This window comes from Sus scrofa, chromosome 16 (assembly GCF_054392235.1).
Source record: "Sus scrofa isolate SSC_HxYL_T2T_F1_AM1 chromosome 16, Sscrofa_HxYL_maternal_Yorkshire_Landrace_v2.0, whole genome shotgun sequence".
NCBI lineage: Eukaryota > Metazoa > Chordata > Mammalia > Artiodactyla > Suidae > Sus > Sus scrofa.
Genome location: NC_139398.1, coordinates 81,586,235 through 81,612,566, shown reverse-complemented (window position 1 = coordinate 81,612,566; position 26,332 = coordinate 81,586,235). Strand labels below are relative to the sequence as shown.

The following is a 26,332-nucleotide window of genomic DNA, read 5'->3' as shown; positions in this document are numbered from 1 at the left end:
GCCTTTTCTTTTCCTCAGGAGCATTTTGTGGGACTAATGTTTCATGGAACACATGTGGGCAATGATCATGTAGCACAATTTGAGATCCCATCTACAAAGGCAGCGTGGGGTTCTGGAAGCTGGTGATATGACAACGGGGACAGAGGATCTAAGAGTGTTAGCTTTTTCATCTTTAAAGAAATGGATAATGCCCAAGTCACAGGGTTGTGATGTGAACTAAACATCCTAACATACACTGCAAAGCACTCTAAAATACTGTTTCTGTGATGAGGAGTCACCTGCCTCACCATCCACATAGGATGGTAATTTTCAGGCACTGGGGATGGCATTGGGGTTGGTCACTTGACTGGGGCAAAGACTACGAACCCTCATCCAATATTACATATTAAAATGAAGTTTAGAAGCTGAGGGACCTGGACTTGGCTCCACAACCTTGGTCTTTTTAGTATTATATTCTAACCAGCAGTGTAACCAAACACAAACCAGTATTGGCAACTGCCCGGGGATCCCACCAAATGGCTCCTGTGGGGGCATTCACACAACTAAGCTACTGCTATGGCTGATACAACAGGGGGCCTGAAAACTCAGCCAGCAAGCTGTACAAACACAAAATGAATATCTGCTGAGCAGTGTACACTGAAAGCTAAGGGAAGGCTAGGAAAATCAACCCCTGTTTTTTTAAACAAGTCTCAGCAGCAAGCTGGCAGATGTTCTTCCTATAGCATCTTACTATGCTTTGTCTTGAAGTTATGGGCCGTATCATAGAAAAGTCACTGGATTGGGTTCAAGATAGCTGCCTAACTCAGGTAGCACAGCTAGAACATGTTCGTTCACTTTCTGAGCCTTGGTTTCTTCCTTTAAAGAATGACCCAGTCGTTCTTTTCCTGCCTTAATAAGATCATTGTACAAATAAATGCATATATTTTTATAATCAATAACCATGACTATCTCTGGCATGGAATTGGTACCTAAAAAACACTGAATTAGACAGATGGATGGATGGGGTGGATGGACGAATGGGTGAATGGATGCATATATGGGTAAAACGGATGGAGAGTTGGATAGACTGGTGGGTTGAAAGAAAAGACGGATGGATTTGCTGGAAGGGTAGTTGGCTAGACAATAGATGGATGATGGGTTGGATGGATAGACTAGTGGATGAATTCATCTTAGAGCCACCTGACAGCATGTCTGCCACATCATCTATCATTAATTTTTCTCCTCTCCTCTTCCAGTCTGTTCCCAGTTCTCCAAAGGAGTCTATGCCATCTTTGGGTTTTATGAACGAAGGACTGTCAACATGCTGACCTCCTTCTGCGGGGCCCTCCACGTCTGCTTCATTACACCAAGCTTTCCCGTTGACACATCCAACCAGTTTGTCCTTCAGCTGCGCCCCGAGCTGCAAGATGCCCTCATCAGTATCATCGACCATTACAAGTGGCAAAAATTTGTCTACATTTATGATGCTGACCGGGGTAAGCCAGGGGTTAGGGGAGGGAAACTGCTGGGAGAGGGAGAGAAAATTACCTGCAGGAAGAACAATGATTCTTGCCTTCTTGAAAACATGGAAGAATGATCCAGAAATGGTTTGTGTCTGTGGACTGACTTTTTGGGCAGCTAATCTATAACTCACAGTGTGGAAACCCTCCTTTGAGAGAATAACCCTCTTAACGCACCATGTCATTCCACAGCTCACCAAGCTTACACAGCCCCTGGGCCCAGACTCAAAGTCCAAGGACCTCAGGTGAAGGGCGCATGGCTCATGGTGTGGTTTTTAGGAGCAGAGACTCTGCAGTCAGACAGACGTGGATCTGAATTCTGTGTTCTTTCCTCTCCAGCTGTTTGACCTCTGAGCAAGCTCACTCGGCCTCAGTTGGACCGTTTATATAAGGGGGATAAAAGTTTCTAGTTCTTCATTTCCTCATCTCTATGATGAAGATGAAACCAATCTCTGCCTCAAAAAATTGTGAAGACTGAATGAGACACTGACCAGAAAGGGCTTGTACAGTGCCTACAACATAAAAAGTGCAGAGTCTTCAATATACGTTAACCGCTATCATCATCATCAACCCTCCCAAGGCCTTTCTAATTCTGCCGCCACCTACATTTTGAATTTGCCATCACATTTTCTAAATGTTTCCAGTACTTTTTTTCTTCTCTGCATCTTCACTCAGACAATTCCAGTTTCCGAGATGCACTTCCCTTCTCAAAGCTACCGAAGCAAATTCTTCCTTTCTTTTGCAATGTACTCAAACACCACTTTATTCCCTGACCTTCTAAATGGAAGCTCTCTTCCTTTTTCTAACTCCTGTGGTGGTTCTATTGCACTGTCCTAACTTCCCCTAAATAGTCCAATATGAACTTAGCCATTATTGGTGTAAATTTTAATAAAAGAATCATACAAGGTCTAGAAAGTGAGGCCCAGGCATTTTGCCTTGAACAAAAGAGAGGTTTTACAGGAGGTTGCATTTAGGGAAGTTTAGAATACTTCTGAATAAGAGAGTAGCTTGTGAAATGGTGTTTCAAGAAGAGTCAGGTATTACAGAGTTAGGTGTTTGTCAATGAAAACTGGCTGGCAGGAGAAATCAGAAGTGCTCTATTTTCTTCAATTTTCCCTCTGTCTCCTTATTTTGATGACTTCCCTTCGAAGGCAAACAGCCATCCTAAGGGTAACCTGCAGACGGGCTATTTTAGGACTGCTTTGTGGCACGATGAGGACTGAGGCTTGGAAGTGGCAAAGCCAGGAAAATGTAACTTTCATTTCAGAGGAACACGTCTGGGGGTCAGTCAGCAAAAGTGCCCATGCTCTCAAAGGGGCTCCACCTACCTTGCAACTCTGAGCTCTGCCATTTGCTGTTGCTGTGTGACCTTGGGCCAGTGACTACATCTCTCTGAAGCTCAGTTTCTACATTTGTGTGACATGGATATTAATGGTACATACCTCACAGAATTAAGTGAACTCAAGACAGGAAATCTAATAGAGCAATACCAGTCACATAGTAAACTTTCAGTAAATATGAGACCTAAGCACACCAAACCTGTGTTTAAAGAATAAATAAAGATAGGAAGAGACAACAGAATCAATCTATGGATGATTCCTTTTTTTTTTTTTTTTTTTTTTTTTTGTCTTTTTAGGGCCACTCCCATGGCACATGGACATTCCCAGGCTAGGGGTCAAATTGGGGCTGCAAAGCTACACCACACAGCAAATCAGGACCTGAGCCACATCTGTGACCTACACCACATCTCACAGCAATGCCAGATCCCCTATGCACTGAGTGAGGCCAGGGATCAAACCCGAATCTTCATGGATACTAGTCAGATTTGTTTCCCCTGCACCACAACGGGAACTCCTACAGATGATTCTTTAGGCCAGGTGACACGTGACTCACTATGGGAGGGATAGGCAGTGTTACCAGGTGACAGAAACAATATATGCACAAAATATTTAATAATTTAAGAGTGAAAGAACCCTCTGTTTAAGGCAGAATAATGACCTCCCCCTCCCCATCCCCATCCCACTCTAAAAGACATCCATGTTCTAATTCCTGGAACCTATAAATACATTCTGTTACATAGCAAGAGGTATTAAGGTTACAGTGGAATTCACATTAACCAATCAACTGACCTTGAAACAGAGATTGTCCTGGATCATCTGGGTGAGCTCAGTACAGTCATGAGGGCCCTTAAGTGTGCAAGTCAGAGCCAGAGGATCAACATCAGAGAAAGTGAGAAAGACTTGACCAGTCACTGATGGTTTTAAAGATGGAAGGGGCTACAAATTAAGGAAAGCAGGCATCCTCTAGAATCTGGCGTGTCTAGAAAAATTTCTCCCCTAGAACCTCCAGAAAACAACAGAGCCCTGCCAATAACGTGCTTTTAACACAGGGATGTTCATTTCAAACATGTGACCTCTGGCGATATAAGGTGATAAATGCTTGAAGTCACTAAATTTGTGGTGATTTATCACAGCAGCAGGAAACCAACACACCATCTCTGTCCCAAAGATGAAACAAAGCAATACCGAGTAATGGATTCCTCTATCATTTAGCTGTTAATCAGAAGAGAGTAGCTGAATTCAGTACCCAAGGCTTGAACACCTACTGTGTGAGAGGCAAAGTACAAAGTACTGAGATACACTGAACATCATGAACGAGGTTGACAGTTATTAGGAGCTGTTGAGATATCAGATTGGCACACTTTCTAAGCAGTTACTGAATGCCTTGTCGCAACCAATATTTATAAAACCCTTACCGTGTTTGAGAGCTTCTAACTCAATCCTCTTGCTGACACTGTCAAGTAAATATTATCAACATCACCATTCTACCAGTGAAGACACTAAACTTTCGAGAGACGAATTAATCCATACGAGATCATTTCACCAGAATATTATAGCTTTAGGATTCGCGCCTCCGATTATATTTTTAATCACTAACTCCACTGCCCACTACATTCTGCAAACAGAGACACAAAAGAGACCCAGAGCCTGGCTTCATTGAGCCCAGATTTGCGCAGAGAAAGCAGGAGCTGAGTGTGGTGGTGGAGCGGGGTTGGCAGAGGTGGGGTGGTGCCCCTGTATCCTGATTGCCACCTCTCTGTCCTACTCACCCGACCTCTAGGTCTGTCCGTCCTGCAGAAAGTCCTGGACACAGCCGCAGAGAAGAACTGGCAGGTGACAGCTGTCAATATTTTGACAACCACGGAGGAGGGATATCGGATGCTCTTCCAAGACCTGGAGAAGAAAAAGGAGCGGCTGGTGGTGGTGGACTGTGAATCGGAACGCCTCAATGCTATCCTGGGCCAGGTAGGGCATGCAACCGAGGTGCCTTCAGGCTGGGCCAAGGAGGTGGTTCAGGAGGGAGCTGGGTGACCCTTTGCCTAAAGTGTTACAAAGAGAGTTCTTCCCTAGATGAAACCAGAGGCCTCCCTTCTCCCATTCTGTAACTTACACAATTGAATTCTGAGATGTTATAAAATAGCATAAGGAATGAGAGCCTTCATCTAGGACTTCAAAGTGTTCTCGGATCAGAGGACCAAACACTTACCTCCAGAGCTTCCTTTTCCTGTTACAAAGCAGATCACATTGCATTTTAGAGTTTGGGAAGTATCATCACATCCTGTAAAGCCAGACTCCTGGGTGTGGTTCTGACTTCTGTTATGGACTGATCCAGCATTTGGTATCTCATCCATTTGGCCCACTAACCTGTTTTAAGAGCCCAAGGAGGCACCAGGCACTTCTCTACTGTTTCTTGCTGCACATTCCTGTGTCTGAACAACCAACCGACTGGACACTCTCAGAAAGGGCACTGGAACCTCAACAGCCTTTAGCCAGCTATCTAAGCTGTGGTTCCTCCAGTTCTTGGAACTAAAGCCTGTGCCCACCCCAGAAGGAGCAAGTGGTGTAGATCACCTGTCTTTTTAAATTACCTTTGTGTATTCAGATAAGCTAGCAAGGAGGTAGATTTGGCAATCGTCTAGGAACAGCGCTATGCAATGAAAGATGGCAGTTTTAGGTACTTGACAACATGACAGAGCTCGTTAATGGCCCTCGAGACCCCTGGGGCTCCCACAGGGAATCTCAGCACCAGCTCAGCAATCACTCAGAGGCCTCAGCAACTGAATAAGAGAGGCGTTGCAAGTCAGGGGTTCTTTGAGGCATTAACTCTGTGTTCTACTTTACAAACTGTGGATCTGGCCTCCCTCTCAGAGAGAGAAACCCGCAAAAATCGTTTCCATTGAGATGGGAGTTCTCTGAGCTGGCGTCAGGGGAGTGGAGTTCTAGTTCAGAAAAGCCGAAGAGAGCGATGGTTAAAAGCAGAGACCCTGGAGCCAGACTGCCTGGGGTTCACTTCCCTGCTCTAATAGTTACTTGCTGTGTGACCTTGGGCCAGGGTTTTAATATTTCTAAATCTCAGGTTCCTAATCTATAAAATGGGCATAGGAATAATAATTAACAATAATAATAGCAACCTTCAGAGAGTTCTTGTGAGGGTTAGAAGAATCTATATATATACATGTAAAGCACGCAGAGCCTGCTCAACAGAAAGTGATATAGGTAAGGATTGGCCTATTTTTGCTATTCCTAGTGCCAGTTGGTACTGGTTTCCTTCTTTCTTTTTGGTCGAACATTTAATTTTGAGACACGGATTCATATTCATGTGCAAAAAATAACATAGAGACATCCCATGCACCACCCCTCCCGTTATCCTAATGGTACCACCTTGCAAAACTGTAGTGGAATGTCACAGCCAGGACATGGACTTGACACTGATGCATACGAGGCGCACAGTGTTTCCATCTCGGCAAAGATGCTCTGTGTTGCCCTTTCGTAATCATGCTATTTCCCTCTCTCCCTCTCTTCCCCCCTTCCCCCAGGCACGCCCTAATCTGTTCTCCATTTCTAGAATTTTCTTATTTTAAGGGTGTGATATAAATGAAATCACATAGTCTGTAACGTTTTGGGTCTGGCTTTTGTCACTTGGCACAATTCCCTGGAGATTCATTCACGTTGTCGTGGGCATGGTACTGGTTTCTCGAGTCACTCCCTCTTTGGCATGAGGGTACTCATCTGTAAAAGAGGAATGAAGGCCCCTGTTCTACAAAGCTGATAAAAAGATGAGAAGAGAAAGGGGACAAAGGAAGCAGTGAATGATAATTAGGTACTCTTAACAGACTGGTGACTTCTGATGCATTATTTCATAGTAAAGATGAAGCTGTTGCTACTTTCTGAGTGCTTTACCATATACCAGACACTATGCCAAGCCCTTACCATAAATAATTCCACTTCATCCTCCTATCATCTCTATAACATGGCTTTTGTTAGTTCCCCCATTTTATAAATAAAGAAACAAGGGATTCCACTTTCCGAGGATTTCACAGCCTGCAGAGAAGGAAAGCAGGAAGTCAAATCCACCTTGGTCTGACTACAGAGTCCATCCTTTTAAAAATGCAACGTGCAGCCTCTGCTGTATATAGCTACACCATCTGTGTTTCCTAAGGAAGTAATTTGTTTGTTTGAAAGTTTTAAGATTGTAGTATATTAACCCTTTAATTGTGGGGTTCTTCTATTCTGAAAAGTAAGACTGAAATGCTGAAAGGACCTTACGAATCACCTGATCTACCACTCATGTTCACACTTGACGGGTGGGATGGCTAGTGGTCATATTGGCTGCACGATGTGTCTTGGGTTCAGACAAGTAGTGACGATGACAATGCATTTAGAATTTACATCCTCTGATTTGCAGCCTGAGACCTTGGCATCATCCTAGATTCTAACACTCGGGATGTTTTCAGTCTAACCTAAATGTTCTGCCTAACTTAAGGAGGAAGACAATTCCAAGCAGGAAATGAACTGCCTGTCTCTGTCCCTGGCACCCAACCAGAATAGAAGCTCTATTAGGGCAGGGAGTTCTGTTGTGTTTTCTTCCCTGCTATATTCACAATGCCCTGAACAGTGCTCACAGCATCTAGGAGGTATTCAGTAACTACTTTTTCACTCAATGCGAAGAATAGGGAATCAAAGGATGCTACAAGAAAGATCCCAAATGAGAGATGGATCTAGATAACTACAGGTAGCCTCTGGCTGGATAAGAGCCTTTAAGCTGGAAGTAAGAGCATGTAGGGAGGCCCAGAGGGCATGTAGGGGCCAAGGGTCACACAGGGGCTTAAGAGGCCAGGTGGAGAATGACAAGTGTCTCTTGGGAGACAATGACAGGGAGATGATGCATGATCATGACCATCTTTGGGAACCATTGTAAAGAGTTGACAGTGGAGAGCCAGTGAAGGGTTCAGAGCAGGGAATGGGGTTATTAGAATACAATGCTTTATCAATACTTAAGACAGTTAAGTATGTAATACAGTGATAAATTTCAGAACGCATTAGAGGTGGATGAGAGAGACTGGGGCCAGGCCACCCATCACATCACCCTGTTTTATTGCCTTCAAAATATTTTCCACCTGCTGAAATCCTGTTCATTTATCTGTTTATATATTTACCATCTGGCTCCCTGCTAAAGTGTCAGCTCAGCCCAGTGAGGGCCTGGGGACCTTGCCTCCCTTGTTCATAGCTTGTCCCTCGCACATAGCGTAGCGCTTGGCATATGGTCCATGTTCATTAAGTGTTTATTGATTGAATTAATTCATCATAGAAGGCTTTACGCATTAGATGGGATTAGCGCTCAGCCATAAAGGTTATGAATAATCAGAGACAATGGGAAAGGGCATTCCAGACCCAAAGGTGTAGATGAAAGCAATCCAGTGGAAGCGAGCTTTGAAAGAAAGGGGTCGGTGAGGCAGTGGACCCCAGGTGAGCTTGTACATGGCCTCTAGAATGACCTTCTCAGTTTGTGACCCTGTGTGCCTTTACCTCTTCCACTGTTTTGTGTGCTTCTCCCCGCAGTAAACCGTGACCTCCAGCATGGCAGGCACCCCGTCTTTTCACTTTCCACTCTATCCTTAGCGCTGTGCTTGGTTGACAGTAAGCACTTGATAAATGCTTATGAGAAGGCAGGTAGGCCCTCAGGTAGATAGATGAGGAGGTGGGTGGGAAGGTTGATGTGAGGAGATGGGTTTTGGCCTGTTAAAAGTCATTCCTTATCAGCTGTTTCCTACGTTCCAACCTGGAATTTCATCTTGCAGAGACTGTACGTATCCATTGCCTGGATGCGGTGGGTTTCAAACTATCTTCTTTTTGCTGTTTATTAGAAGCCGAATAGGTTTCTGATAAAGGTATCTTATTGTTGAAAAGGCAGCAAACCGTTTGACAAGAAAATGAAAAAGTAATGAAGAATTATTAATAAAACTATCATCCCAATAGTATCAGAGCTCCGAGGTCTGGAATCTCCCATGTTAACCACTGTTTTAGAGCCTTCATTGTGTGTGGTTGCATGTAATTATTCCCTACATAAAAATATATGTGAGCCGCTATGCACATACATCCAATTAAGTAGATGTTGGAATGTGGATTTTAATAACTTTGAAAATTTATTCAGTTAGAAAGGAAGCCCAAGTGTTTCTCATGCGTTTTATGCCTCCTTGCAAGACTGCAGGGGAAGAAGCACTGAGCAGGGTGTACATACCTCAATTTGATGATTAAAAAAAAATAAAGAAATTGATCAGAATGATTTGCAGACTGAGCTAGGGCTAAACCAAGGCCTGCAGGCTTAGCTGTTCCTGATTGGGTGGATGTCTGTATGCCCAAGCAAACCTCTGGGTAGTTCTTTCTATAAATATTTTTCCTCCCTATAATGACTGAGGACAGTCTGCACATTCGAGATGGAGGGGTGTTTAGGGACCCTGGCTCATAATCGGGCATCATATAGAAAGGCTCCCAACAGTCAGGTCCTTGTCCTGTCACTGCCACCACACTACTGTGGGATCTGGCAAATCACTTCCTCTCTCTGGGCCTAGATTTCCCATCTATACAATGGATGGAATGATCCTGCTATTTCCTTCCAGCTTTTGGGTTGAGTGGCTCATTGGCATCTGAGTACTCAACTGGTTTAGGGAAGAAGGCACAAAATTCAGAGAAAGAAGGAACTGTATCTGAATCATGCAAGGATTTGAAGTTCAAGAACTGGGTGGAATCATCCATTTATCCATCTGACCATCCATCCACCATCCACTTGTCTGTCCATCCAAGCAGCAGATATTGTTATAAGAGTGGCAGGGAATCCAACACAACATAAAATTCCCACTGCGTTTGGGAAGACCTCCATGGATGGAGAAGCCTTCATGGCAGAAGGAAAGAAGTAAGCATTTTGTTTTGTTTTAAGGGCCACATCCACGGCATATGGAGGCTCCCAGGCTAGGGTTCGAATTGGAGCTATAGCTGCCGGCCTATGCCACAGCCACAGCAATGCCAGATCCAAGCCTCATCTGAGACCTACGCCACAGCTCACGGCAGCACCAGATCCTTAACCCACGGAACAAGGCCAGGGATCGAACCTGTTTTCTCATGGATACTAGTCAGATTCCTTTCTGCTTGAGCCATATTGGGGACTCCAAAAGTGAGCATTTTATTCAGGACATAGGGGTTATGATAAGATTGCTAACTAACACTGATAACCCTGGAATCAGACAAAACCAATTTCAAACCTTGCATCTGCACTTAAAAGCTGAGTAACCTTGGGGAGTTTATTTAACTGCTCCAAGCCTCAAATCCTCACCTGTAAAACAAGAAGGTCAGCAAGGCCACCATCACTGGACGGTTGTGACCTTGTAATTTGATGCCTTTGGACAGAAGAGGCCACATTGTCAGTACTCAATGTTAGTTGCTATTATTGTGCTGTGGTAGCTTTCATTGTCAGTATGATGAATGAATCCCCTCTTGTTGTATTTTGCAGATTATAAAGCTGGAGAAGAATGGCATCGGCTACCACTATATCCTTGCAAATCTGGTAAGGAGAGGACCCTGCGGGCTCTCAAATAGTGGGTCTTTCCATGTTTGGGGCCTGGCTTGCTTCTGGGGGTCCCCAGCTGGTGGGAACTGCGCGAGTGGGAGGGGCAATTCCAAGCTTTATCTTTTCCCCTCCACATCCTAGCCAGTTGTCAAACTGCAGCACACTTAAGGTGAGCTTCTAAGATTCCTTGGAAGAGATTGTGTTGGTGGGCAGGCCTTCATCAGTCATCACAATTCCAGCTTTAATCTGCTCTGCCACTTGGCAACAAGGACAAAATCACTATATCTTTGAAGAGATACAAAATGTGACCCCACTGGCTTTGATCCGCTATTTTGACACCACTGATAGTTTTAGTATCGATAAATACAAACATTTAAATCACAATGATACTGGCATTGACAAAGTTTTCACCAGAAACAGTTTTCCAGCACCAGCAATATTATCTTAATTCAGTTTTTATTCGCCTTTTTATGTGGCATAGAGAAGCTGTCTTTTAAAGAAAATTTTTATTTTCATCTGAATGTGACATCTTCATGTAATGTACTTATTTTTATCAGGGGCAATTATTTTCTATGGTAAGAAGACTTGATTTGTAAAACAATTTTTGGTACATGTTAAATTCTACCTGATGACATGCGCCATTAAAAAGTTTCTTTTGTAGCTATCGCTTCTGACAAGCCTACTTTTCCTGGTCATGTTTTGCTCATGTACTTTTTTTTTATCATGAAGTTTGACGCCTCCAGCAGTTATGTTCCAAGGCTAAATGTAATTTTTCTTCGCCTTTGTCTTATTTTTCAAAGAGCTTTTTAAAGATGTAATTCTCACGCAGTACAGTTCATCCATTTAAGGTGTACAGTTCAATAGTTTTACATATGTTCACACAACTGTGAAAGCAGCACCATAATCTACTTTTTGAACTTTTTCATCACCCCCATAAAGAACCCCCAGGCCCATTAGCATCGCCCTTAAATTCCTCCAGCCCCAGGCAACCAGCAATCTACTTCCTATCTCTATGGATTTGCTTATTCTGAACATTTCATATAAATGAAATTGGATAACATGTGGTCCTGTGCGACTGGCTTCTTTCACTTAGTATGTTTCTCAAGGTCATCCATGCTGTAGCCTCTAGCAGAACTTCATTCCGTTTCATTAACAAATAACAATCCATTATATGGAGGTATCCCATTTTGTTTATCCTTTCATTGGTCGACAGCCACTTACGTTGTTTTCACTTTTTGACTATTGTAAACATTTCGACAAGTTTTTCTCTTGAACATATACCCAGCTGTGAAATTGCTAGGATAAGCTATAACTCTATGTTTGATACTCTGAGAAACTCCAAACCTGTTTTCCAAAGTGGCTGCATCTCCAGCAAATTTTAATAAATAACAAATTTTGGAATGTGACAGTCTGAGCAATTGTCAAATTTCCCAATGAGAGCATTTTCTAAAAAGTTTGCATATTATCCTGGCCCACCTTTATGATTTTCTGGGCTTCCTCTAAGATGTGATTTTTAGCTTTTTGTCTGTAACAGATTGTACCGCTCAGTTTTATCCATGTTATTTTGTGTTGATTATTTCTGTAATATTAACTATTAATTAAATGAAACTATTTTCTATTTATTTTTGGATTAAAGATCATTAATAGAACAGGGTCTGGGTACATGTAAAGGTCAAAATGAAAGGATTTAAAAATGAGACCAAAACATTTTGCCTAGTTCTTAAGCTTTGACTCTCTTTATGATCTCCAGTCTCAGACACCTGCCTAAACCTTTCTTCCCCTTCAAAACTCCCTTGCCTTGGCTGTTCCAATATTATATGGTCAGGAAGGACTTATACATTAATTTAGACCCAGCTATGAATGTGGATAAATATGTGACTTTTCTCAGAGATATTTGCATTTTCAATAGAAAGTGTCTGTCCAGAGATTTTTAGGGGAACCAAGAGTCTCAATTTAAAAAAACCGTTTGCAAGGATGAAATTTTTGACTTCATAATGACGAAAACTCTTGACATCCCTGGAATCCCAGATCCTTAGTCCCAGAAGGCTTTGGAAGTCAGCTCTATCCAAGTCTCATTTGCTTTATAGGGAAACGTTTGCCTGTAGTCAAACCAGCAAGGTGGTATGACTTGGCCAGGAGTCACACAGCAAGTCAATGACAGAGCTAGGCTTTGGCACCTGGCAGCATCCAGTCATCCAATACCTTTTCCAATGTACATCAGGACATCGCTCAGCACAGACCATGTGGGCACCCTGTTGCTTGAGAATATGCAGAACAAGGGTGGGGGCGTGTAAAATCACCTCTCTAGGGACAGATAGAAATTACACATCAGTAGCCTCAAAGCCACTGAAAGACCTCAGGTAATTACATCGCCAGCCTCCATCTGTTGCAAAGTGACCCCTTGGTCACATCACCAAGTCAGCCCTTTGGGTGTCCGCATCCTTCTGATCTGCATTCTTTTTTTTTTTTTTCTGACCTAATGAGCTCTCAAATCCTTACAACTGCCAGCTAATAGGATGCAAATTGTATATACCATCCAAATACAAAAGACTTGCATGTTCCAATAGATTACTTGATAATTAGGCTTCAAATTACTAATTAATTCATCCTGAAACATAGTCGAGTATGCGGTGTGTGTGTTTTTCTTCCTCCTTCAGAGGAATAACGCAATTTATAAGATGATAATTTTTAGAAATTCCGCCACATAATTAGCCCGCTGCTGCATGGAACTGACCCCCTCCTTCACAGTGTTTGTAATTAGGGTGTAATTATAGAGTTAGAAACCAAGGAAGCTGTTGAATGTTTTAACAAAAGGAGGGAGCTACATTTTATCTTGCAATTCTTTCCATCCCTGTCAGAATGCAAGCACTTCAAAGTAGCCAAAAGCATTCTTGAAACAGATCACCTTGGGCTTTTTTTGTTTTGGCTTGGTTTGGGTTTTTTTATTATTATTAAAATGTAGTTGATTTACAATGCTACAGCAAAGTGAGTCGTACTTATATAAACATTCTTTTCTTCATATCATCATCCCCCAGAATGTTCTATCCCAAGAGATTGGGCATAGCTCCCTGTGCTCAACAGAACACTTCGCAGGGGTGATTCTCTGGATCTGAGGGGCTGCTAGAAGAAAGAATGGAAGGAAACTATGGTTCAGAGAGGAGAACTTTATAACAGGGAGTCATAAAAAAAGAAAGAAAAATCCTGCATTTTTTGTCCAGACACCAACCTCAGCTATCTTCTTTGTGACGTTTGGCAAATCTTTGGCCCTCAATTTCCTCATTTGTTCATTGAGACTAAACTAGTTCCTACTCTGACATGCTCATGCAGTTATTGGGGAAACCAAATATGTTGCTGAATGGCACCACGCTTTGAAAAATTTAAAGTTTTCTGCATAGGTAGGGAATCCTTATTTAACATGCTAAATCCAGACAATTGTACGTATTCACATATTGCATGTGTATGAATATGTGCATATATATATGTATGAATATATATATGTTAATATATGTATTCACATGTTATAGATGATAGGGCAGATGTATATTTATGTTTTCATAGCATCATATGTCCATATCTCCATAAAGTGGACTTGAACCTTGGAGAAACTGGTAAACTTTACCATTATTTCTTAAAGAAGCCTCTGGGCCCTGGAGCCCACTGGAAAACCAAACTCTCCCATCTGGCTGTCATTCTTCCTCCAAATCCAGCACCGAATCCCTTTTACTCCCTAATCTGAGACTGTAATCAAAGTAGACATCTACCAGCCAGAGCTTTCCAGAGCTGTAGCTCTTATCTTTGTGATGCATCAGCAGCAGATCTTACACCGCCCTAGTGTTTCTCACAAGAAGGATGTGTGGACCTCTATAATGCACCTGCACAGATGGTTTGGGAAACAGTGAGCTAATGGTTAAATTCCTCAATCAATGCGACAAAACATGAGGGCTCACATCCTGGGACAAATGACTAAATTATTCATATTGATCCTTTGAGTTTCATTGACATAAAAAATACAATATTTAAAATTCTTACAGAGAACTAGCAGACCTCTGAGAATTTAGAAAGGGTCCAGCAGACCCCAATTTGACAAACACTGAAGGACTGAAGGTATTGGCTGTCTTTCAATGTGGACCATATGGGACCTCCTGGGGGTTAATAACAGTAATAGCGATTCCTTCCATCTTTACACCATGTTAGAGCTTACATGACATTTTTGCATGAATCACAGCACTTGGTTTTGCATTTCACAGTACTCCTAGGAAGTAAAGCATGCCCATTTTACAGAAGTGAGAACCAAGGCTTGGAGATGCTATATGATTGAGCTGCAGAAGAGGAAGGCAAGCACTAGCCAACAGCGTTTGGCTCTCAGGAATCAGACCAAAACCAAATGATGTGATCCAAAGAATAAGATGACTGACCAGACTAATTTAATGCTAAGCTACTGGAACTGTACTAGAATGCCTTAAACCCCAAATAAATAACTATAATAATAATGACAGAAGTGATAAGTTCAATTAATTAATTCATTAATTGACTGCTACATTCCAGACACTATGATATACACTTAAGTAAGTATCTATTAAATCCTCATAATAGTCCTTGAGTTTGAGAATATGATTCCCACTTTTCAGATGAAGAAACTGAGGTTCAGACAGATTAGTGAGATTTCTAGCCACAGAGCTTAGAAAGTTATGGAGCTGGGCTTACCCTCTAGGGCTATAGACTACTAAAATTCATGTTCTTACTACTGTGCCATGTGACTGCTGAGCATGAGAAATGGAGGGCAGGTGCAGAGGGGAGGGCTGGCTCTTGATAAGAGGACTTGAGCTTAAATATTGCCTACAATTGCATCAACAGACCTGGAATTCAAACTTAGGCTCTTAAACCCCATTGGGTATCTCTTTCATTGCACATTGATGGAATTTCATTACAATAATGCAGTTGGCCTTCTGTATCTGTGGGTTCCACATTCACAGATTGACTAACTGCAGGTCAAAGAGATTAAAAAAAAAAAAAAATCCAGAAAGTTCCAAAAAGCAAAACTTGAATTTGCCACACACCAGCAACTATCTACGTAGCATTTATACTGTATTTCTAGCTATTAATATAGCATTTACATTTTATCAGGTACTATAAGTAATCTAGAGAGGAATTAAAGCATACAGGAGGATGTGTGTAGGTTATATGCAAATACTGCATCATTTTATTTAATGGACTTGAGCATCCACTGATTTTAGTATCTCTGGGGGTTCCTGGGACAGTCCCCTGCATATATCAAGGAACAACTATAATTTCTAATGCATAGATAGCTGAGGAAGAGACCATGAGGTCAGGTCATCCCAGGTCTTAATAGGGTATTTGGGGACCAGGGTGGGAAGCCATTCCCACTGTGTGGTTGCAGATGACCTGTGAAATGTTAGAGTTGCAAGTTCTGGTTCATGCAGCAGATCACCAAAGCTTCCGGCTCCACACTGCTGCCCCTCTGCTGTATCTATCCCAAGAAGAACTGCTTTTTCATCTCCTTGCTCCCCTGTGGTGAGAAGCTGTAAGCCCAACCTTCCGTGGTTTCTTCTGACCCCACCATCTCAGTATCGCACATGGTCACATTTAGTTTCCGTGTGGGTTCTTTGGTCAGGTAGGTGGTTTAGTAGTTGGGAAGGGTAGCTCTGGGGTTAAACAGACCTGAGTTTGAATTCTGCCTTTATACTTATTAGCTGTGTGATATTTATCAGGTTACCCACCCTCTCTGAGCTTTCACTGCCTCATCTGAGAAAAAAAAAGGAATGTGATACCAATCTACCTCTTCATGGGGTATCATGTGAATTAAGCAAAATAATACTTTATAAAGTGCCTATACTAAAACCTAGCCCCAACTAAGCACTCAGTAAAAGTTAGCAATTACCACCACAATAATCATTGTCATTGCCATCATCATCATTAGTGGGGAAAGAAAATAATATCTGGGGACAAGATACTGTCCTTAGAGCCCCTCAGACTCCTCCCAGACTAAAACTCATCCACAACTGATACCCAGTTATGTAATGCCTATCCTTCTTACTTGTCTGTAAGCTCTTGGAGAAAGGAATACCTTTCTCACTGATGAATTCCCAGTTCACCAGGCAAAGTGACTGAATGAATGAATGAGTAAAATGACTGCTCAGGAAATAAAGGCTTACCACTTACCACATGCACTTAAAGGCAGATTCCTTGTGTCTATGCTAAAAGAAGCACAAGTTGGGGGAAAGATGAATACAGCTATGACTATGCAAATGAATAGGTAGAAATGGGCCCCAAAGGGCTATTAATCCACTTCCCATAAAGGGCCAGAATCTCCTCTGCAACATCCCTAACAGAAACCCATCCATCTGGTTCCTGCTTGAATGATACCCAGAGATAGGAAATGTATTCCTGTAAGTCAATCTTTCTCTTCCCAAAGGTCTGCGATGGTTTCCACAATCATCCTTAAACAAGGCCAGGTCTGCTCTGTGTTACCCTCTCCTCCCTGCTGGTTCCATCTTCCATCTCAGGAATCTTACAGAACAAGTCTGCTACCCTTCGTCCACAAAGCAGCCTTTGTGTATTTGGAACTGCCTACTCTGCTTCCCATGGTGTTTGTTCCTCCAGCCTGGACACCCCCTTGTCCCCTCCAGGCCTTCTTATAGGACGTGGATCTAATACCTAACCAAGCAAACATCACAGATGGACCAAGCATGTCTTGTGCCTTCCACCACCCTGGGCTCCTACCAGAAGCCCTAAGAAGTACACAACTTGAATTTTGTCCTGGAAGCACCTTGGCTTTGTCTTCTAGCTAGATTGGAACATGGTTTTCAAAGAATGCCAGAGAAGAATCACAACTTGTGACAGTAATGCGAGCCCCATAAACGGCCACCCCAACTACCAGGGTTGGATGGGCAGAAAGAGGCCTCTGGAGGCTGCTGGTTTCAGGAAGGATCCTGATGGGACATCCCTGAGGCCAGTGGTGCTGTGAAGAGTGTGCATTTGCCCTGGCTTGAGGAATCCAAGAGAGCTAAAGCCGCAGTGTCCCCAGGAACTCACCTCACCCAAAACCCCACCCTTGCTTTGTAAAATAGGCACTGAAGGCGCAGAGAAGGGACCTGCTTGAACTCATTCAGAAGTTCAGCAGGAGTATTAAGCTTGAATTCGAAGAAACTGTTTGCTTTGTTCTTTTGTTGCTTCTTTTACCCCATCGCTGCCTCTCAATGTCGTGTGTGTGTCTGTGTGCGTGAGAGAGAAAGAAACATACCAAAACAGGAGACAGAAAGCAAGGTCGAGAAGCATTTCCCACTCCCACCCCCACCCAGGCCCCTCTCAGAGTCCCCCTTCACCAACAGAGTCCACCCCAGTTTCTGCTTCTCCCTCCACGCAGCCTCCCTTCTCTCCCTCTGCTTCACCTTGCTCTTCTGTAACAGTGAGGAAAAGAAAGTAGATGGGTAGAAGGCCAAAGCTCAGATACCAAAGAATGCGCCCTTCCCAAGTGGCCCAAGCATCACAGCAGACAAGGCTGAGTCTTATCTCCCTCTTTGTACTCACACCTCACATTCCAGAATAATCCACCTTAGAGAATCCTGAGTGTCTGCCACCCTCCAAGAAAGGCGAGATAATATTCTCATTCTATGAGACAGAAAAAGGAGGTTCAAGTTGCTGAAGAAACTCTTCCAAGGTCATGTGGCTATAGCTGGATTTTGAACTCAAACTTTTTAATTCTAAGATTAGCTTGTTGTCCATTGGGCCACTTGGCCCAAATCAAGGAAATCTTTGTGACTCTCAAGCCTATTGTAACTAAGAAAGCTGAGAGATAAACTCCTTTTCTTCTGAAACCACCTGGGTTTGGGAGTTTGCTCAGCCACTTACTAGCTGTGTGACTTTGGGCAAGTTGCTTCACCTCTCTGTACCTCAGTTTCCTCATCCATAGGTGGGAATATTAATGCATCCCTCACAAGATAAAGATAACACAAGGTAATTTATGTCACGTTTTACAAAAGTGAGTGCAGCAAAAAAGCCTAGGGTCTCATCCTAACTCTGCTACTAACTCATTACCCTTTGCAAAAAATGGTATATTTTTGAGGGTCTCATGGTGTTCAAGATTTGGGTCAGTGTTTTCGAAGGGAATACGTTATCAAAAGGACCTTTCAATATGTGCAACTTAGGGTTCTAGTCTTCCTGCCTCTCCCTGCAGTCCAGAGGCGCCAAAACAAATCTCTCAAAGCTGTCCTGGTTCCCATCATCATAAGGGAGAAGCCACTCCATTCAGCTCAAGCACTGGGTGTTTGCATCCTTTGCTCTTGCCACCCAGGCACATGGTGGTGATCTGGAGGAACCCTTTCCATGCTGAGTCAGTGGGTTATGGCAGGCACATAAGCTAGTCACTGTAACTGCTCTTCCAGGGCATGGAAGCCACCAGCTTACAAGCAGAAGGGGCAGACTCCTTAAGCACCAATTGGGCAGGAGGTTGGTGTAATGTGCAACTAGAAGGGTTCAGTCCTCACTTCCTTACTTGTCCCCCTTTTGAAGCAGACAAAGAGACTCTAGGGCACTCTAGGTGAGTACTTACTATGTGCATAGACGGTGTTCTAAAAATATGACATATATTAATGTAGTTAATCCTCCCACCGGCCCTATGACATAAATACTGTCATGATCCTTATTTTGCAGGGAAGGGTGCTGAGGCACAGAAAGGCTGAGAAGCTGAGAAGCTCTTCCACAGTCACACAGACAAGCAGTGGCAGAGCCAAGATTTTAATCCAGGCTGATGTGTACATGCATTTCCCAATTCACTGTCTTGTCACTCTGACTGGGAATCTCCAAGCATGTGTGTTTTCTGATTAGAGGCTTCTCCCCAACATGCTTCACCCAATCAAAGCCACCTCTTCTTTCAGCCCCACTGCTTCCACTGAGAAGCCTTCCCTGAGTTCCAAGGTCTCACTGTGTTCTACTTAATTTTGCTCTATAATTACATGGGAAAATTGGCATTTCTAACTAAACCTTAAGTAATTTGAAAATAAGAACAATCTTATTCTCTGCTGCATCCCTTTATCCAGGATGTGCCTGGCAATATTAGATACTCACAAGTGGATGGGTGAATGTGTGAATGCATGGATGCATGAACGTATGAATGAATGAATAATTAAAATAATCCTTTCCCCATTCCTAGTATATTTCAAATTTATCATATGTTTGGACTTTCATTCATTTTTACTGAGCATTTGATGAGTGTCCACGCTATGAGAGCCCCTGAGAATGCTTAAATTGGCATTTCATCAAAAAAGTGGGCTTGCTATAGTCTGTGCTTAATCTTTCTATAGGACAAGAAGGTTTTCATCACGTGTAAGGAAAAACACTGTTGGTTACAAGTTTCCCCAGAACTCCAGCCATAAGGGTCCACCGGCCATTAGGCTGAAATTTCAATTAGCCTTTGGTTCTTGCTCTGAAGTGGCGGTGGCTGGGTGTCGCCTTGACTGCAGCCACTTAGAACAGAGTTAAGATAACAGCTGGCTCTGGAAGACCAACCAATCCCAGGCCAGAGAATGCACTTCCTCATTCACGCATTGACAGCGCAGCCTGGGGGCCCTTGACCTTCGGCCACAAAGTGGCGGCATTTTATCCTAAACCCACCAGCGCAAGAGAACAAGGTGTGTGATTCTGACTGCCTTCTATAATGACTTGTCCACAGTGGACACCTGTTTGGGGGATAGGTCTGTTTGTATGTTTGCAGATTTCCAAGTGTACAGGGGCCTGCCTCCCTACTTTCAAAAGTACTTGGATAAGAATTAACACCAGTGATTTTCTCCAGTGTGAATGGTGTTTTAGCTGGTTTAAGCACAGCTACCATAGCTTATTGACTTGCTGAGAACCAGATATGCTGTGTTATGAGGGATTATGTAGGGTGAGGATACATTCAAGTTTCGATTGGTTAAAACAGGACAATCAGAAGACCTTATGCAGAGACATGGCTATTTGAGGATACAACTAAGTCCTCAGCCCAGGAATATTCCATGGATCCATGTAAATCCATATTCATGTGCACACATCTGTGTGATCATAGGATTGCAGATCAAAGCTGGAGAAGCCCAGAGGAGACAAATCATCTGGCTCAGAAATTTCCAAACTTTTCTGTTTAAATCTCTATTTTCAAATGGAATCTTGGGGAGAACCCCAGTATGTAAAAGAGATAAAAAGCAGCTTTGGTGGAAGATGGAGGGTGGGAGTCTAGGGCCCCATTCTTCTGTCTTTCCCCTAAGGCAGCCTCAGAAATGCCTGCAACCTGGGACAGCAGTTGAAAGATCATTGATCCAGCCAATGGCCTCATTTTGCAGAGCAATAATAATCTAGTGCCTGGAGAGGGTGAGAACATTGCCCAAGGGGAAGGAGGTTCAAAGACAGGACAGAACTTATGCAGTCGTCCCTAAAACTGTTTGTCTGATACTTATTTATGTCTGAGTTCAGAATATACTACATAAAAATGTCAAGAACAAAACAAAACTGAGAGGCTGAGGGGTAACTGCATGGAAGCTTATAACAAAACCACGAAATGGGTGAGTGAAGACATTTATTGTCCATTCCTTCATCCCTTTCTGTGAATGAAGTGATCAGCCTGCTCCAGGTACCATGGGGACTAAGACGCCTGCCCTCTAGCTTCCTGTGTTCTTCCAGAGCAGATGAGAAATAAGACTGCAGTCAGAGAGAAAGCTGGGAGAGGCCCCGAGAGAGAAAAATAAAGAGCTTTATGGTTCACAGTCCAAGTACCAGCACACATTAAAGGAGCTGAAGACTAACTCCAGGTCTCCCAGAAGCCTGCTAATCCCTCCTTATTATCAGAATGCAGGCCAGTCCAAGGGCTTCATTGCAGGATGAGAGAGAAATGGATCAGACTGATGGGACCTGTGTTGAAGAGGCAGAACGTACAGTGCTTAGAAAACAAGCCAGGCATTTTGTCACTTGCTATGACTATGGTCTCTACCCCTCACTTAGCTGTATAACCTTGGGCAGAAGCTACTCCATTCCTTTAAGAGTCCGTGTTCTGATTTGCAAAGTGGGAATGAAAAAAAGTACTCACTTCGTAGGACTGTTATGAGGATTAAATGAGATCATACAGATAAAGCTCTCGGCATGGTGTCTACTGCATAGCACAGGTCTGACACAGGTTAGGCACTGTGGTTGTTGTTGTCATTATGATTTTAGCCAAAGACCACCTCCCATGACTTTTGTCCACTGGTTGATTCTCATCTGCCTTCCAGAACCTCAACGAACAAATCTTGTGCCTCTTTGCCCACGACAGTCCTTCTGGGATTCGAATATATCTTTCACTTCACCTCTTAGTCTTCCATTACTTTTCAGGTTGATCATCCCCACTTTTTTCCAAGCATTTTGCATGTAAGGAGACTTTTCAAACTGTGCTTCCCTGTAACTAGCCTTTCAATAGAGCTGTCATCTAAGAGCTTACCTGACAACTGGGGAGAAACCTGGCATGTTCAACTCATGATCTTCAGAGTATAAAATGCAAGTTCTTGAATTTGTTCTAATCTCACCTCTTCTAGATCTCAGGGGGGGTCAGAAGGGAGGAGGGCTCTTTCCCAAGTCCCAGGGCTTGTTAATAAACCCTGGCCCCTTTCCCTAAATGATGCTGGATGCGCCCTCTTCCTTCCATGGGTGTAGTATCCACACAGGCAGGATTATGAGGCTGAACGGCTCACACCTGACCCCTTAAAAGAAGCCCAGAGGAAAAAGGAAATCTGGCTTTGAAGAGAAAGTGTCTCATCCTCTGAAAGTTATGCTCCTATTCGCCTGCCTCCTGTTTGTTCAAGTGTCTTGCCTGGCCCAGAGCCTGTCTTTGAAGCAGTTGTAATAGCACCTAACCTCTTTTGACCCAGGGATCGTGATGATGGTGAGTGTGATGGTAATAATAACAGCTAGCATCCATTAAGCACTTACTATGTGCCAGACATAGCTCTAAGTGCTTGCATGTTTGTTTGTTTGTTTTAATCCTACCCCCATTCAATCCCGTAGGTGCTATTATACCTGCATTGTGAAGACTGGAGAACTAAGTCTCAGAGAGGTTAAATAACTAGGAAGCACACAAAATCAGGTTCTTTTGTTTCCAGGCACACATGATAATTAATAGTCATTATGTTAGCCCAGAGCCTCCTCAGGATTCTCAAAGCATTTTCGAAATCTTTACAACAACATGAAAGCATGTCTAATGTGGTTATAGTGTTAAACATCTCTTTAGGATATCATAATTATTTGAAACGCCTTTTCATTCTAATCCTTTGAAAATTATAACTGACAAATGATAGATAGAATGACTATCTTAACTGGTTTACTTAATTGAGCATTTTTCTCCCCACCGTGCTAATCAAATGACTGGTCAGCATGTCATTGCCTCCTAAAATGAGTATATAGGAAATACAGATCCTAATCCCAGCTAACCTTCTAACCAGCCATACAACAATAGGTCACTCATCTGCTCTCTGGACAATGAGGGGTTTTATCTGATCTCCAATATCTTTGCTTCAGACATCCGTAAATTACGGCCCATGGGTCAAATCCAACTGCCATTTGATTTTGTTTGGCTCATGAGCTGAGAATGGTTTTTACATTTTTAAAATATTAGAAAAAATGAAAAGAAAAATGATATTTCATGACATGTGAAGATTATGTGAATTCAAGTTTCAGTGGACACAATCACGCTTATTCATCTTCTATGGTCTAGGGCAGCTTTCATGCTATAATGGCAGCATTGAATCATTATGACAGAAACCACACAGCCCACAAGCCTAAAATACTCACAATATGACCCTTTACCAAAAAAAAAATGCTGACTCCTGGCATTGATATGGGGTGGGTAGGCACTAATAGACTTCATACAAATCAGAGGCTTGAGAAACATTTAACCAAACTTAGGAGACTGGTGTCAAGGAGAAAAACCTACTGTGCTCTCCCACAGATGTTCCTTTAAGACAGAAAGCTATATTGGAAGGGCCCACTTTGGCAAAGTGAAACCCTTATTCTAAGTTATTAACTGTCAGGCACACTGTCTGGTCTTCTTTGTCCTTTGTCTGGGGCAATCTGGAAACACCATCCTAAAGCTATGCTCTGATGTTCCTCCACTGGAAAAGCCAGGTAACACAAAGATGAAGAGAGATTTGATAGCTGGACCACAGTTTGAACTGCTGCTTGGGGTGATCTCAGGGGAGTTCCCCAAAATCTCTGAACCAGAGCTCCTCACACTTGACAGTGGGACGGATACTCCCTCATTTACGCAAATAAGCACCTCCTGCCTACTTTCAGGGTTGTTTGGGAGGATTAAATAGGATTATGTATATAAAGCATGTAACAGAACGCCTGGCTCAGGACAAGAGCTTGGGAAATGTTTAATAAACCCAGTGGTGACTGTCGACTGATTATTTCACTTTTCAGTGTTAAATGACAACAACTTATTAGTTCTCAAAAGGCTGCTTAGATGAAGTTACGTAATGCATAAGAAGGGACAGTTTGGCCATGGTCATTTCTGTCATTCTTAAGAACAATGCTTTTGAATCTGTGTTTCAAAAGAGCAGTTAATAGCATCGGTGATCTTCAATTCCAGGCCAAGAGACAGCAAATTAGGGAGGACTCCCTTAACAGACCATATCAAAGATTCAGCCAGTGCAACGACTTCTCTTCCCTGTTCTGCCGCTGCTGCTCCCCCGCCCCCCACTCCACAGGGACTTCTAGACTATTCTGAACCAGGAGGTACATCAGATGTACGTGAGGATCTCCTCTTATTTTCCAATAGTACTGAGAAGAGAACACACTCACATGGTGAAAAAGACTAAAATTTACCATGGAAAGCAAATGCCTGTTCTCTCCAATCTCACACATCTTAGGAACAACTATTTTAAACCTTTTCTGTGTTTGATGATTCTAGTGGTATCGTCTACACTTCTAAGGAATATAGCTATGTCTTTTTTTCTTGCTTTATCAACATTTTTTCTTTTTATTTAGGGCCCCACCTGTGGCATATGGAAGTTCTTAGGGTAAGGGTCTAATCAGAGCTGTAGCTGGGGCCTATGCCACAGCAACACTGGACCCAAGCCATATCTGTGACCTATACTGCAGCTTGTGGAAACCCCAGATCATTAACCCACTGAGCCAGGCCAGGGCTCGAACCTGCATCCTCAAGGAGACAGTGTCGGGTTCTTAACCTGCTGAGCCACAGCAGGAACTCCTGCTTTATCAACTTTAATCCCATGTGTGGCTCCCTAATTAAAAAGATGATGAACCACTGCATACTATTTCCACCATCTTGTCCTCACCGTTCGTAAGTTACACTATATTTGGGATTCTTCTAATGAATAGCTTTATGATATAGTGAGCCTTGATTTTTGATCGACCAGCATTAGAGCTTTATAAAAATAGAGATTATAGTTTCCTCTCCAGGGCTCCTGAATGGCAATAATTAGGGATGGCTATTATGCAAAAGCTCCCTAAGGTATTATGATGGGTCCCTCAGGTGAAGGACCTTTATCCTAAGAGCCTGCAGGACACCAGTCTGTTCATTCGCGCATGACTGAAAAAGGCAGGCAGAGCATTCTTCTGCTGTCACCCGTTCATCAGCAGCAGGTTGGACAGTGACAAAGGCCACAGAGGAACTGAAGAAGCAGCCAGGAGCCTTGTGACCTAACAGCTCTAAGAGCACACTCATCACAAAGCTTCATCTCCGATGAGAAACAGAGTCACTTCGTGAAGGGCACCATCCAGTCCAGTGCTGGAGGGACAGTGGGAGCATCCAGATTTAGGAGACCTGAATTTTCATGCTGATTAACTTGACTAGAAGCAACTTGTAGATTAATTTCATTTTCATTCAACAGTCACCACGTACTGAGCAATGGAAGCAGTGTTTGGGGACATGTTATAAAACAAGCCAAATGGCTCAGCGAGTGGTGAAGATCAAACTTCACAGTTTAAATCTTTAATAAAATTAGCAATATTGCATCCATCTTTAATATTATATAATTAATAGCACAGATAAAGCAGATAAAGAAAAATGTACTAATTACCAACTATTACCCCCTAAGGGTTTTTAATAAAATAGAAAAAAATATTAGAAAATGGTTGAATTAAACTTTGTTTAATGAGTGTGCTCAGGGGAATCAACTGGGTGTGTTGAATTTCCCAGTTGACCGGTAGGCAAATAGTTAACACCCTTATTTTCTTCTCTTAGTCAAGAACACTTCTCTATGGGAAAGGTCCATTTGCTTGCATTATAGAGAAATCAAGCCTAATAACTCTAAGAGACTGCTTTTTTAGTGATTACAGGTGTGGAGATTCAAGATTACCAGTCCTGCCTGAAATCTTACACAGAGGAAGGGGAGGCTATTTTCTATTAGATAAATGCACACAGATGCCAAGCAATTCCCTTATTTTGTATTTTCCCTCTAACAGCACAGATAAGAGCTTGTTTTATCATTCTTTGGCCCTTCTTTCTCAGGGGAGCTGAGAAGTTCAGTTAGAGGTCCCATCAGTTTGATTAGATGTAACTGAGGTTTGGCTCCAGTAACCTTGTAGCCAGACATTCTGGTGATGGAGCTGAGTGGCATTTATGTTTGAATAAACTCTGCCATTTCCTTTGGCCCCCATTACACTGACGGGGGCAGTCAGTACAAAATGCTCGGGAGCTTTTTACAGATTTTTCAAGCGACAGGATTTGACTACAGGACATCACTTTCATTTTATTCTCTCAATAGTTATTTTACGAACAAGATGATTTTTAAAATCTCTAAAAATCATGGGAAATTTCTCAGCTGTGCATGAGCTTTTAACCAGTGGTGGGATGGTTGTGATCTTAGGTAGTAGAACATGTTGGAATGCATATCGGGTGTGAGAACCTAATTCTGATTTCACACTTACTAACAGCTTGCTAGAACATTTGTGCA

At 42.8% G+C, this 26,332-nt stretch overlaps 1 protein-coding gene across 4 annotated transcripts in view; it reads left to right on the top strand.

Annotated features, from left to right (window-relative positions):
* GRIA1 (glutamate ionotropic receptor AMPA type subunit 1) overlaps positions 1-26,332 on the top strand; it is a 323,898-nt gene that overhangs the window by 171,608 nt on the left and 125,958 nt on the right. For all 4 annotated transcript variants that reach the window (XR_014830984.1, XM_085001892.1, XM_021077008.2 and 1 more), the window contains 3 exons: positions 1,236-1,475; positions 4,620-4,804; positions 10,344-10,397. Coding sequence is in view for 3 of the 4 variants with exons in the window: in XM_085001892.1 (XP_084858018.1) it covers positions 1,236-1,475; positions 4,620-4,804; positions 10,344-10,397 (479 nt within the window). In the remaining variant the exon portion in view is untranslated. The remainder of the gene's footprint in view (positions 1-1,235; positions 1,476-4,619; positions 4,805-10,343; positions 10,398-26,332) is intronic.